Here is a 12295-nt window from a genome sequence, read left to right as displayed (position 1 = left end):
CAATTTGGAATGCTTCTAACATAGGTCGTATCAATGAAATAAGAAAGAAGATGCAAAGAGATAACAGATGAGACAACTGTATTCAAACGACTTACCAAACCAAGATACCGAATATTTGGCTCACGCACAGCAATAAATTTCCCAAGCAAGGCAACACACTGAGACATCATTTCTTTTTCAGCATCAAGATGCATGACCTGTGGTAAGGTGATTAAAACACAAAAAACCTTAAAAGAACAGCTCCACCCCACCAAATAACTCAGTAAGCGGAAAATAATTCAAAAGAACACACATAAAATCAGGAAAAAATATTAATTAATGCCAATTATATCTCTCTTGCGCTTCTCTCTCCCTCTTACTCTTCTCTCTTCATCCTCGTCAATCGACAACCTCCCCGGCCAAACACTTCAAGCACTCGGTGACGATCTTGCCTGCGACGCTCACCACCGGCGATAACCATTGCCAATCATTGATTATTTTGGACTAGCCCCTTCTTGGCAAACTTATGGTCATTTGGAAATGTTTCTATTTCCTGTTTCTTGTTTCCAAAATGCCAAAACACATAAATAGGTCGCTTAAATAAGTTTGGTAATCTTATTTCTATTTCTAAATTTTGGGAACATGTTTTCAAAAGGCCTAATTTTTAGGAACAAAAAAAGAATGTTTCGACTTGTTTATCACCAAAACATGGGGAATATGTTCCCTACTTATTTCCAACTTATACGCATCCCTAAGCATGCTCATATATTTTGCTCCCCTTTTGAGAGCTTTTTATACATTTTACTTATCAATATATATATATATATCTCCCCTCGCCCTTTCTAACTCACTCCATTCTCTATCTTCTTCTTTTTAACGATCTATACGAGACCCCCATTTTCTGTCTCTGGGTCTCCCGTCTCTCTCACTCATGATCTCCTGCAAGGGAGGACCACCCATAGATAAGAATCATAAGAGAGTACAGGTCTCTATGCAGTTGCCAAACATCACAGCACGTAGTCTGATTTTAGATGCTTCGCTGAGGGGTCAAACGGACTCAAAACTAGGCATATAACATATCATTGGAAAGCTTATGGAGGTTAGTTTCTGGATACATAAAATTTATTACAAGATTCCAAAAGCTTGTTTTTTAATGATTTTTTGAAGACACATACATCAACTGACTAGATTTTTGAGCTATAATTAAACTAATTATTAATTAGTTTTCAGTTCAACTCCAAATGAGTTCAAGTTTCTTAGTTGATACCAGTACAATTTTAACCAAACTTTCAAGGTAATTTTGGAACTTTTTTAATCAACTTAAATATTAGTCAATCACTTCAAATCCAATAGTCTTTTAGGTCACTTGACTTTCTAAATTGTGCCTGATGGAGCTTGGAGCAAGACGTCAATGCGATCTTTTGCTCAATCTTCAATCAAAAATTGAGGCTTCAATGTCGATGCAAGCAATCTGATGAGGTGAAAACACATGGAATATGACCACACATGACACCTTTTCCAAACAACTTGCATTACTATTATGCCATACACGTGCAACAATTACATGTGTACATGCACGCTATTTTAAAAATATATATATTTCAAAATTCACTGGTGTCAATGAGGCACTAGGAAACTTTAAAAGGCATGCAAACTAGCTTAAAATTTGCATTATACAAGCATTTATAAATCTAAAGACCATAAACATATCTATTTGCAATATATGTCAAACTGCAGATTTCAGACACCAAGCAGATTACTAAGGATGCAAACTTACAAGAGCAAGGGCTTCAAAGAGAACAGCATGTGACGCATTGTTTTTGTTCACATTTTTCACAACATCAGTTCCCATTAGTATCCGTTGTAAAACCTGAAATCACCAGAATAGAGTTCATTAGAATTATACAATTTAATGATAAATAAAATATATTCCTTGAAAAGATGAGAACCTCAAACAATGATCTTTTAGTATTTGGATCCTCAATGCTTGGAAAATATTGAAGTGCCCTCATTGTCTTAACCTGCATTGTCCAAATATTGGCAAGTGTCAAATAAATTTTTTAAGTGCATCAGTAATCTGATAGTCTGTCCAATTCATAGAGCTACACAAGAAGGGTGGCCACACCCCTCTATTCAACAAAAGAAGAAATTCAAACACTCATTTTGCATAAAACCAAAAGGAAGATAAAAATGAGGAAAATTTAATTTAGAGAAATACTATAAGAAGGGTTCTCTGCAACACTATATAATCTTTCTGTATTGCTTGGGCATTCTAGAACTCCTCTGATCACTAACTTTTTAATATTTGAATCCATCATCATAGATAAATTCTTCTGGGGGATGGGGAGATATTGTACATCTTTAGACGAGATTGTTGATCTTTTGGGCTCCTTGGGTCCTTAATCCCTCTTTTTTCATTTTTCTAGCCTTTGGCCTTTGTGTATTCTTGGGATGCGTTCCCATTTTTAACACTTTCTAATACATTCTCACTTTCAAAAAAAAAAATCATCATAGATAAATGAAATCTTTTGATCAATACCTTTAATGCATCTAACTTGATTCATGTCTCCAGTCAACCTATCTTTCCTCTTTGCTAACTTATAAATCTCTTTTTCACCTTCTTTTATACCTAATTTTTCACAAACTATTGAATGCATTTCCTTTACCTTTATTCACCACCTTCTTAGCTTCATTCTTTATTTTTTATATTTTTCCAAATTCTCATGTTTTGCTGTTTTCTTTAAAAAAAATTCTCTTACTAATGTATTACTTCTTGTACTTTCCTTTTCACCCTTCGGTTCAACCATCCCCTAGCATCAAAAAATATACATCTCTGTGTTCTTGGAATTTCTTAGCCCTCAATAGTCAGATTCCTTCATTACTTCCTTAATGTAGAACTTCTGTGACGAGGGGTATTCATCAATTTTATTTAACTCATAGAGAAGAAGTACAATTTTTCTTGGTTTCCTTTTATCTTCCCCTGAAAGTTTAAAATGAATACATATTAAAATCTATTATCCATCTTTTGCTGAAATTGAACATAGATATGCTTGTTAAATTCAAAAGCCAGTTTTATTTTTATCATTCAATGTGTTTTATGCTTACAATTCTTTAACTCTGAGTCCCTTCATAAATATATTGATCCAAAACAATATACCGCTAAATGGATGGATTCGAAATTTTTGGATTCCAAATTTGCCAAGAATAAATATTCAAGTTCCAAATCCATTACCATGTACCCTAATGCACGCTGAATAGGTAACTAATATATTTAGGGTTATGTTGTACTTGATTCGTCTTGCTGAACAAATGATTTAGATCAGAGCCAAACGGGCCAGTCTGACAATGATTATCTTCTGGCCCTTATGTAAGGGAAAACTTCTAAAAAGGGGTACACAAACCTGAAGCCAAGGAGATGGGATACCATAGTAAGTGTATTCTTGTGGAACATCCTGGTTCCTAGCAAGCCTTTCCAATACTTTGACACACTTTGGAAGACAACTCCAATATGAATCGTGGTTATTTGACACTAAAGAAACAAGAAGGCTCATAGAAGATGTCAAAACACCCACATCACGTTCATCTAACAGCTGCGCCATCCGATCTGCCCTGAAAAATGAGCCGAAGAAGAATTAATCATAGCAACGTAAGAAAGTTACCCCAGGAAAACTTCCTTTCATGAAGAATCTAAATTCCAGCATACCAGCCATCTACATTAACAACATCGGGATTTTTCCTATACAGGCGCAGGAGACAAAGTGCCGCCTTCTTTCTCACAAGTGGTCTGCAACTACTGGAAATCTGAAGCAAAAGAAACAGTTACCATCAATTGCATTTTACTAATGCAGACTGAAGTCTACAGATATTTCATCTTACAAGTAACTTCTGAACGTCAGGTGCTAAAGATTCAGAAAACTCTCTCCCACCAATATTTCCAACCTGCACATAGATAAATATATATTTATATATGTAAAACATTAGAAACTGTAGGTACCCAAGATGTGAACAAATATCTACAAACCCTAGAGAGAGATTGCTAATAAGTATTTCCAAAATACAATAATTTTGCATAGGAGAAATGATTCAAAGTGTTATATTGTTATTTTAACCAAAAAGTAGCAAATAGAAATGGAATACAATCTAAGGGGAATTTTATTTCACTTCACTATCGGCATGCAGCTAGAAAAGGTTCCACCTGTCTTAACAATTTAACAGGCTTTCATGTCAATTCTTTATTTTATTTTATTTCATTTTTACTTTTTGTGTGCGCGTCAGTGTGTGTGTGTAGAGGTAAGAAATTTTTTTTTTTGATAAGTAGAGTTAAGAAATATCTGATTATTAAAGATAAAAGGAGAAATGTTGATGCAAACAGAAATAACACGTCTTTTTACAGTAGTAAGGAAGACTAGAAATACTCCAATCACCATTGGAGCCTGGATTTCTAAAGGGAAAACTGGGAAATCCTTGGAGAAGTTTAAAATCTGATAATATCTCAAAGTATATTGATAAAGACTAGGTAACAGCAGAAATAGAGGACTGTCCCTTTTATTAGACAACTATTAATGACACCTTCTTTCCCTAGATAAAAAGGGGGAAAAAAACTGACAATTATAATTTAATGTTATATTTTAGAAGAGAATAAATGTTAGGTGATGTGAGTTTATAGACTTCTGATTAATGGTTAATCCTTTTAATGGTAACTTCATTTCGTCTTTGACAAAGGAACAGGTGGCAATCTATCCGTCCAATTTTGATGTCGAACCAAACTCAATACAGAGATCCAACATAGCATCGCTTTCAAGTGTATGGTCCAGAAACTGAACCAGAATTCACCACCCAGGAGGCATACCAAGTCACTTAAAGGATTATCAGACATCCAAAAAAACACAAACAGAATGCTTCCATGATTACTTATGTATCTAACATAAAAGGATTACAATTACAACAGAAGAAAGAACTGTTAAGACGAAAAAAGAATAGCAAAAGTCAGGTTTATAAATGATCAATGCTAAAAATCCTGTTACCGCTTCAGCTATTTTAACATTCAAGGAAACAATGTCTTTAAAACATAAATAAAATTTGTGTATAAGAATGAAAAAAAAAAAGAAAAAAATGCAAGATAGCACACAACAAAGTTTACACAGGACCCAAAATAACGTGAAAAATATTGGACTAGGCTTCAGTCTCGAGCATACTTGCATATATTTTAACAAGAAAATAATAAATCTAAAAATAAAACAGGTTTTTCGTAGCTATACCAGAGTCAATGCCAGGCACTGAAAAGTTTCATTGCGACCTATTATATCGTTGCGGACAGTGTTAATTGCTAGTCTCAAAAAATCATGATTCTCGTTGAGCAAACACGAAGTCACTATGTACCCAACCTGCAGCCATTTATAGCATGATAAATATTAATTAACCAATACAGTCACACACCTTTATTTCTGAACATAGAAAAATCTAACACATAAAAATAGAAAGAAAAAAAAATAAATAAAAATAAAAAATAAAAAATAAAAATAAAAAAGTTAGCACACATGCCTGGCCATATAGAAAGGACTATGTATGTCATTCAAGAATAAAATGTAATTAAATTTTATTCTAGAGAGATGATGATACTAGCCAGAAAGAATTTTAAGATATCTGATTTTACTTTTACCATATATTGCTTCGTATATCATCCACTATTCTTAAGGAGGCATAAAAAAAAACACACTAGCTAGTGAGAGATAAGTGAGAAAAATAATAAACAACAACTGATACCAGTGGATAACCAGAATCACAAAAACATTATGTGCCTATAGGAAACTTGACCAGAAAGAAGATACTTTTTAGTGCTTAACTTCAGCAAGCATTGAAATCAGAGGTATGGCATGGGAAGATGAGCAGTGCAAATAAGAGTACCACTAGGCACAGGCCTTGGTATATGTTTCGTATATAATGAATATACATTTTTATATATATTAGTGGTAATGCATCATATAATGTTCAAACGGGGATGATTTCTACAGATCAATAAATAAAAAATAAAAAAGCAAACAAGTTGAACAACTTAAAGTAACATTTACAATAAATAATTGACTGGTGGAAGAGATTTATATTGCTTTTAAATTTTAAAACTCTAAAAGAATTCAAAACCAAAAGAAAATGATAAAAGAGTAATAGTAAAAATATACATTTAAAAGCAATATAAATCATCTCCAAACTTATGGCTAACAGACTGGGTTCAGTGCTTGACAAGATTGTGGGACATGCACAAAATGCTTTCATTAAAGGTAGGAAGATACAAGACAACATCATTCTTGCTCATGAACTCCTAAGAGGGTTTGGTGCTAAACATACTCAACCTACTCTAGCTTGGAAAGTGGATATTAGGAAGGCCTATGATTCAGTTCAATGTCCTTTTCTGCTACAGCTTCTTCAGTTTTTTGGATTTGGTACCAGATGGATTAACCGGGTGAAGGACTGTATCACCTCAGTATGGTTTTCTGTTCTGGTGAATCATGAATGGTAGCCCCTGTGGTTTCTTTCAGCCCTCTAGAGGGTTGAGACAGGGTTGCCCATTGTCTCCTATGCTTTTCACCTTGGTTACTGAGTATCTCTCTGGGATGTTTGAAAATGAGGTTAAGCGAGGGACTCTGGTTTTGTCAGCTGCTGCTAGATGAGCTGATGTGCCCATTTCTCATCAATTTTTTGCAGATGATTTGCTGGTTGTTGTGAGGGCTAATATGGCTTCAGTTTTTACCCTCAAGAGGACTATGGAAAATTTTGAACAGGTCACTGGTTTGGCTGTAAGTAGGGACAAATCAGAAGTGTTTTTCACTAGGTCTGTCAAGAGAAAGCAGACTATTCTCAGAACTCTGGGTTGCAGACTTGGTAAGCTCCCATTCACCTATTTAGGCCTGCCATCTCTGACAAGAGTTTGAGGAAGGTGGACTGTAAGTCTCTCATTGATAAGGTGGTGGCTTCCACTACTACATGGTCTGGTCTGCATCTCTCTATGGCTGGCAGGATTAAGTTGGTTAGGGCTGCTGTCACACCTCTAGTCCATTACTGGTCTGCTGTTTACCCTCTTCCAGCTGCCGTCATTAACATTACTGAAAGGAGGATGATAATTTTGTGTGGCGTCATGATGAATCTTCTAGAAAACTCCATGATCTTTGCTGGAAGAAACTAGATTCTCCTAAGGAGGAAGGTCCAAAGGTTGTCTTGGCTTGAGAAGGCTAGTGGACATTGATAGGGTTGCAAAATGTGTTCTAGCCTGGGATCTCCTTGCCTCTAAGGATAGAATTTGGGTGGCCTGGCATAAGAAATGTTAAGCTAAAAAGTCTTCTTTCTGGCATATGGTGGTGAGGGATTCTTATTCCACTATTTGGAAGAGCATTGTGCAAGTCAGAGAGACTGTGCTGCAGCACTGTAGATACAGAATTGGGGATGGGACTACAATTAATCTATTTCTTGATCCATGGTGTTTCACCATAGAGTTTTAAGAAGTGTGTGTTCACACAAATCTGCTCTCTTAAGCAATTTCATTGTTGATACTCACTGGAATAGCTCCAAATTCGGTCCAGAATCTCAAGAGTTACTGCATTTTATTTAGAAGTTTAGCATCTTTGGGGGATCAGATCAGTTATTGTGGAAGTCCAAACAGTTTTCTTTTTAAGAAGCCTGGGAGGCATGTAGGGTGATTAGACCGGTTGTTCCATGGGCTTTGTTGTGCTGGAATGCTGGTAGACCTAGATGTTCAGTCCACTCTGCTCTGGTTCAGAACTCTATCTTGGTTACTACAAATCTGCAGAGAGGTGTCTCTCTTGCCTCAGTTTGTTGTGTTTCAACCATATAGAAAGTGTGAACCATCTATTTTGTGAGTGCAGCTATGCTTGGAAGGTGTGGTCTGGTCTTGATGATATCTTCAAGTGGAATGTGCAGAGACCAAGTTCCATTGTGGATTTGGCCATTGTATTGTCTCAACAGCATGCTGCTAAGACACTCTCTCAAACCTTCCCACTTATTTCCTATCTATGTTCCAGATTCCGTGTTCTGTTGCTGAAAGGATCGAAAAAATTCAAAGGGATTTCTTGTGGGGTGGAAGGGGCGAAGAGATCAAGTACCATCTCGTCAAGTGGGAGCAAATTTGCAAGCCCGTTAAGTTGGGTGGCCTGGGCATTAGGAGGTTGATCCCCTTTAATAGAGCTCTCCTAGGCAAGTGGTTGTGGAGATTTGGTAGGGAACGACACTGCCCGTGGAGGAGGATTGTCGCATGTGGTTATGGGGAAGAGAGAGGTGGGTGGTCTTCATGCCCAGTCCCTGACGCAGGAGGAATTGGCGTGTGGAAATTTATTCGGAAAGGCTGGGATGTCTTCTCCTCTCATATCAGATTCAAAGTTCGGGATGGTAGATGTGTTCGGTTTTGGGAGAATTTATGGTGCAGAGACCAGCCGTTGTCTTGCTCTTTTCCCAGACTTTTTAGAATCGCTAATGATAGACATGCCTTTGTAGTTGATTGCTATCGGGTGGCATTCTTTGTTTGGAATGTCGTTTGGGGTAAGATCTTGACATTGGATAACCTGAGGAAGAGAGGCATTATTATTGTCAACCGGTACTGCCCATGCAAAAATGATGGTGAGTCTACGGATCATCTACTCTTACACTACCCTGTGGTGCACGATTGTTGGAATCTTATCTTCGGATTGTTCGGCATTTCTTGGGTGATGCCCAGGTCCACAAGGGTCATGATTGAAGCGTGGAGGGGATGTTATGTGGGGGTCATGCTCGTGATTGTTGGAGGACCATTCCACATTGCGTACAGTGGTGCATACGGAAAGAGAGGAATAACAGGTGTTTTGAAGGAATGGAGGCGTCTACGGCAACTTTGAAACTTCATATCATTCGCTCCACTTTCAGTTGGGTGAAGGGGAGACACTGTTCTTCTGATGATGATGTTGTTGATCTCTTGGACTCATTGGGTCCATAGGTTCCTGTTTTGCTTTTGTACACGGGACGCGTTCCCCTTTTGAACGCTTTTTTTAATGATTTTTTACTTATAAAAAAAAACAGTTTGCTGCTAAGAGCTTTAGAAATAAAATGCACAGAATTTTATTCACAGCTACTCTATACTACATTTGGAATGAGAGGAACGGCAGGGGTCATGATTCTATGCATAGGGATCCACTTGTTCCGGTTAGGGGCATTGTTTGGGATGTTTTGGGGGAATGCCTCCAAGACATCATCTCTTAATTTGTTTTTCTTAGGACTTGAATTGTTCGGCAAGGCTTAGTCCTTGCTTTTTATGGTGTCCTACTTTAGGACCCTGAGTTTGGTGAGGGTATGCCCTCTATTGTACTTGAACTATATTGTTTTATTGATATATTTTTTTCATCATTTAGGAAAAAAATATATACATTTAAATTGCAATTCAACCGATTCATATATAATGGACTTAATAGTCTATATAATTAATCAGCACATATAGGTTTTGCAACTGTTTTGAGCAACAACAAATTTCCAAGAATCTTCATCTTTTGATAGGAATCTCAGTACAAATCAACTCTATGGATCAGCATCAGAAGAGGTATTGTGACCACCCTTGTGATATAAACCTCATACACAATGGCTCAAGTCATTAAGCTGATAACATGTCAGTAACAATTCTACGGAAGAAACCAATTATCCATGTGATAAAATGAGAATGCATATCATATAATCAGGAATTTGAGAAATGAATGCATATATGGAAGAAACCAATTATCCATGTGATAAAATGAGAATGCGTATCACATGGTCAGGAATTTGGGAAATGAATGCATACACATTACCTGCTTTTCTGGATATTTTGGCGCGGATATTAAAGAAACTGCTTCCATGTGACCAAAATCTACATCGTAACCCAGCATATAAATGTAAAGCATTTTCCAAACATATTTTTTCTTTTCATAATGTGTCAAACCCTGTCAAAAAAACAAGAAAAAAATATTCAATAACCAGCTGTCAAATCTCCATCCAACAATCCAAATTGACATTATATATGTTTAGTATGACGAAGAGTGAGAATCCACAAGAGCAGGCATGCATACATGGACAGCTAACAGATTCAACATGATTATAAAAATTGGAAAAACTATTACTCAAAAATTAGCAAGAAAAGCAAAAATCTACATGCTGAAGGGCATAATATAGACTAATTCTCAGCATGGGGAGAAACCTTTCCATAGTAAAAGCAATTAACGTTGAATTCCTTTTATTTCTGAAATCCAAGACATTCTTGGATAGACTTTCATATACTGTTTAGGAGATGTAGATGTACAAAGGCAGCTCATCCAAGAAACTAAGGATAGTAACTCTGGGCAGTGATATTACAGTATGTGCAAAGCTTGATCTAGACGTAGAGGGGTGGTGAATAGATCTTATAGACAAATTAAACACCTATAACAGAAATTTAAATGTAATACTGTTATGAACTAAATTTCAGCCTAAACTAATCAAATTTTTTTTTTTTTGGTTCTAAGGTTCGACTCCTCTTGGGAGCAAAAAAATTCCTTGAGGTGGGGTGTGTGAGTATCAACTAGGAAAAAAAAAAAAAAAATTACGTAAATTTTGTATTAAGAGCATTCAAAAGGGGACCGCTCCCTCAAAAGCTACACAAGGCCAAATAAGGCCTCTAAACCCTCAACAAACCCAAAAAATCTAGAAACTCCTCTATGAATTTACAATTTCTCCCTAAAACCCAACAAAAAAGGGGTGCTAATAATGAAGAACTTCAAAAGACCCAATAGGATTCTCATTTCCTTCGAAAGATCTCTTGTTTCTCTCAAGCCATATACACCAGCAAACGCCTAAAGGCGTAACCCTCCAGAAATCACAGACTTGAGCCCCCACTGTACAACGTCTCCAATCCTCAATCAAGACTCTAGAAGACTTGGGCATAACCCACTGAAACCCAAACAAACCCAGCAGCCATTGGCAATGCAAAAGAAGGGGATCAACCGTTTTCTCATTATTCTTGCATAAATAGCACCAATTGACCACAATCTGTCTCCTCCTCCTAAGGTAACCTTGGGTCAAGATCGTCCCCAAGATGGACATCCAAGCAAAAAACGCCACTTTGCGAGGAGCCTTTGAACGCCAAATAGCCCTCCACGGAAAAAGAGGGGGTTGGGGTATCTGAAAGACACCTATAAAGAGACCTAACATCAAAGCGACCCCCTAGGAATAGGGAAGCCACACCCAAGGGTCATAACATCTCCCACAATCTCCAAGTGATACAAAAGCTCCAAAAAAAAAAAAAAACAACAACATCCTCAATCTTCCAGTCCTGAAAATCCACGAGAAGTGAACATCCCATACCGTTCTCCCACTATCGAGACGAAAGCAGTCAACCACAGAGGCAATCCGGAAGAGTGTAGAGAAAGTAAGCGCAAGAGGACCGTTACCACACCAAATGTCCTCCCAAAAGCAGATTCCCCTACCATCCCTAACTCGAAACCTAACATTTTACAAAATTTATCCCCCCCCCCCCCCCCCCTCTCCCTTCTCTCTCCTCTGGGGATAAATTTCCAGGCCCCAACTCCGCTCAGAAGTCTCACCCCTGAAGAGCACCAGCCCCCTCTCATCACCCTAAATCTCCAAAAGCAACTTCCCATCAAAGCCCTATTAAAAGGCATCAATCTTTTGATACCCAAACCTCCCTTCCGGATCAAAGTACATACGCACTCCCATCTAACCAGATGAAACTTGAACTCCTCCCCCTTACCTCCCCACAAAAAGTTCCATTGTAACCTCACAATTCTCTCAGCCACAAAAGAGGGAATCTGGAAAATGGAAAGGAAATAAATAAGAAGACTTGAGAGAGTGCTTTTCATCAAAGTTACTCTCCCACCTTTAAAAAGATACAACTTCTTCTATCCGGTCAGTCTCTTCTCAAATCTCTCAACCACAGGGTCCCAAGTTCCCACTCCCCTAGATGGAGCCCCTAGAAGCAAGCCCAAATAAGAAATGGGAAAAAGAGCCAATACTGGAACCCAAAATATTAGCTAAAGTGGAAATCTCAGGTACTTCCCCATCCGGCACCAACACACTCTTACCCACATTCAGCTTTAAACCAGAGACCACTTGAAACCAAATCAAAACACATCTCAAGAATCTCATCTAAGGCGCATTTGCATCTCAGAAAACCAACGTGTCATTAGCAAACATCAAATGAGAAATCTCCAGCTGACTGGCATCATCTCTGCCCACCCTAAAACCTCTCATAAAACCCAAACCCACTGCCCTTGTCTTCATTCTCCTGAGAGCCTCCATCAAAAGAAAGGGAGAAAGC

At 37.6% G+C, this 12295-nt stretch overlaps 1 protein-coding gene across 1 annotated transcript in view; it reads right to left on the bottom strand.

Moving 5' to 3' along the window:
* Nucleotides 1–12295, bottom strand: part of LOC132306116 (AP-2 complex subunit alpha-1-like) — a 44059-nt gene that overhangs the window by 22003 nt on the left and 9761 nt on the right. Inside the window, exons 2-9 of the mRNA XM_059803357.1 lie at nucleotides 9795–9926; nucleotides 5238–5363; nucleotides 3856–3918; nucleotides 3683–3780; nucleotides 3381–3588; nucleotides 1929–2000; nucleotides 1757–1849; nucleotides 96–197 (exon numbers count right to left, since the gene is read on the bottom strand). Coding sequence (XP_059659340.1) covers nucleotides 96–197; nucleotides 1757–1849; nucleotides 1929–2000; nucleotides 3381–3588; nucleotides 3683–3780; nucleotides 3856–3918; nucleotides 5238–5363; nucleotides 9795–9926 — 894 coding nt within the window. The remainder of the gene's footprint in view (nucleotides 1–95; nucleotides 198–1756; nucleotides 1850–1928; nucleotides 2001–3380; nucleotides 3589–3682; nucleotides 3781–3855; nucleotides 3919–5237; nucleotides 5364–9794; nucleotides 9927–12295) is intronic.

This window comes from Cornus florida, unplaced genomic scaffold (assembly GCF_030987335.1).
Source record: "Cornus florida cultivar Cherokee Brave unplaced genomic scaffold, ASM3098733v1 CherokeeBrave_3.0.0_Hap2_Chr05, whole genome shotgun sequence".
NCBI classification, from domain to species: domain Eukaryota; kingdom Viridiplantae; phylum Streptophyta; class Magnoliopsida; order Cornales; family Cornaceae; genus Cornus; species Cornus florida.
This window is presented reverse-complemented; position numbering and strand designations above follow the sequence as displayed.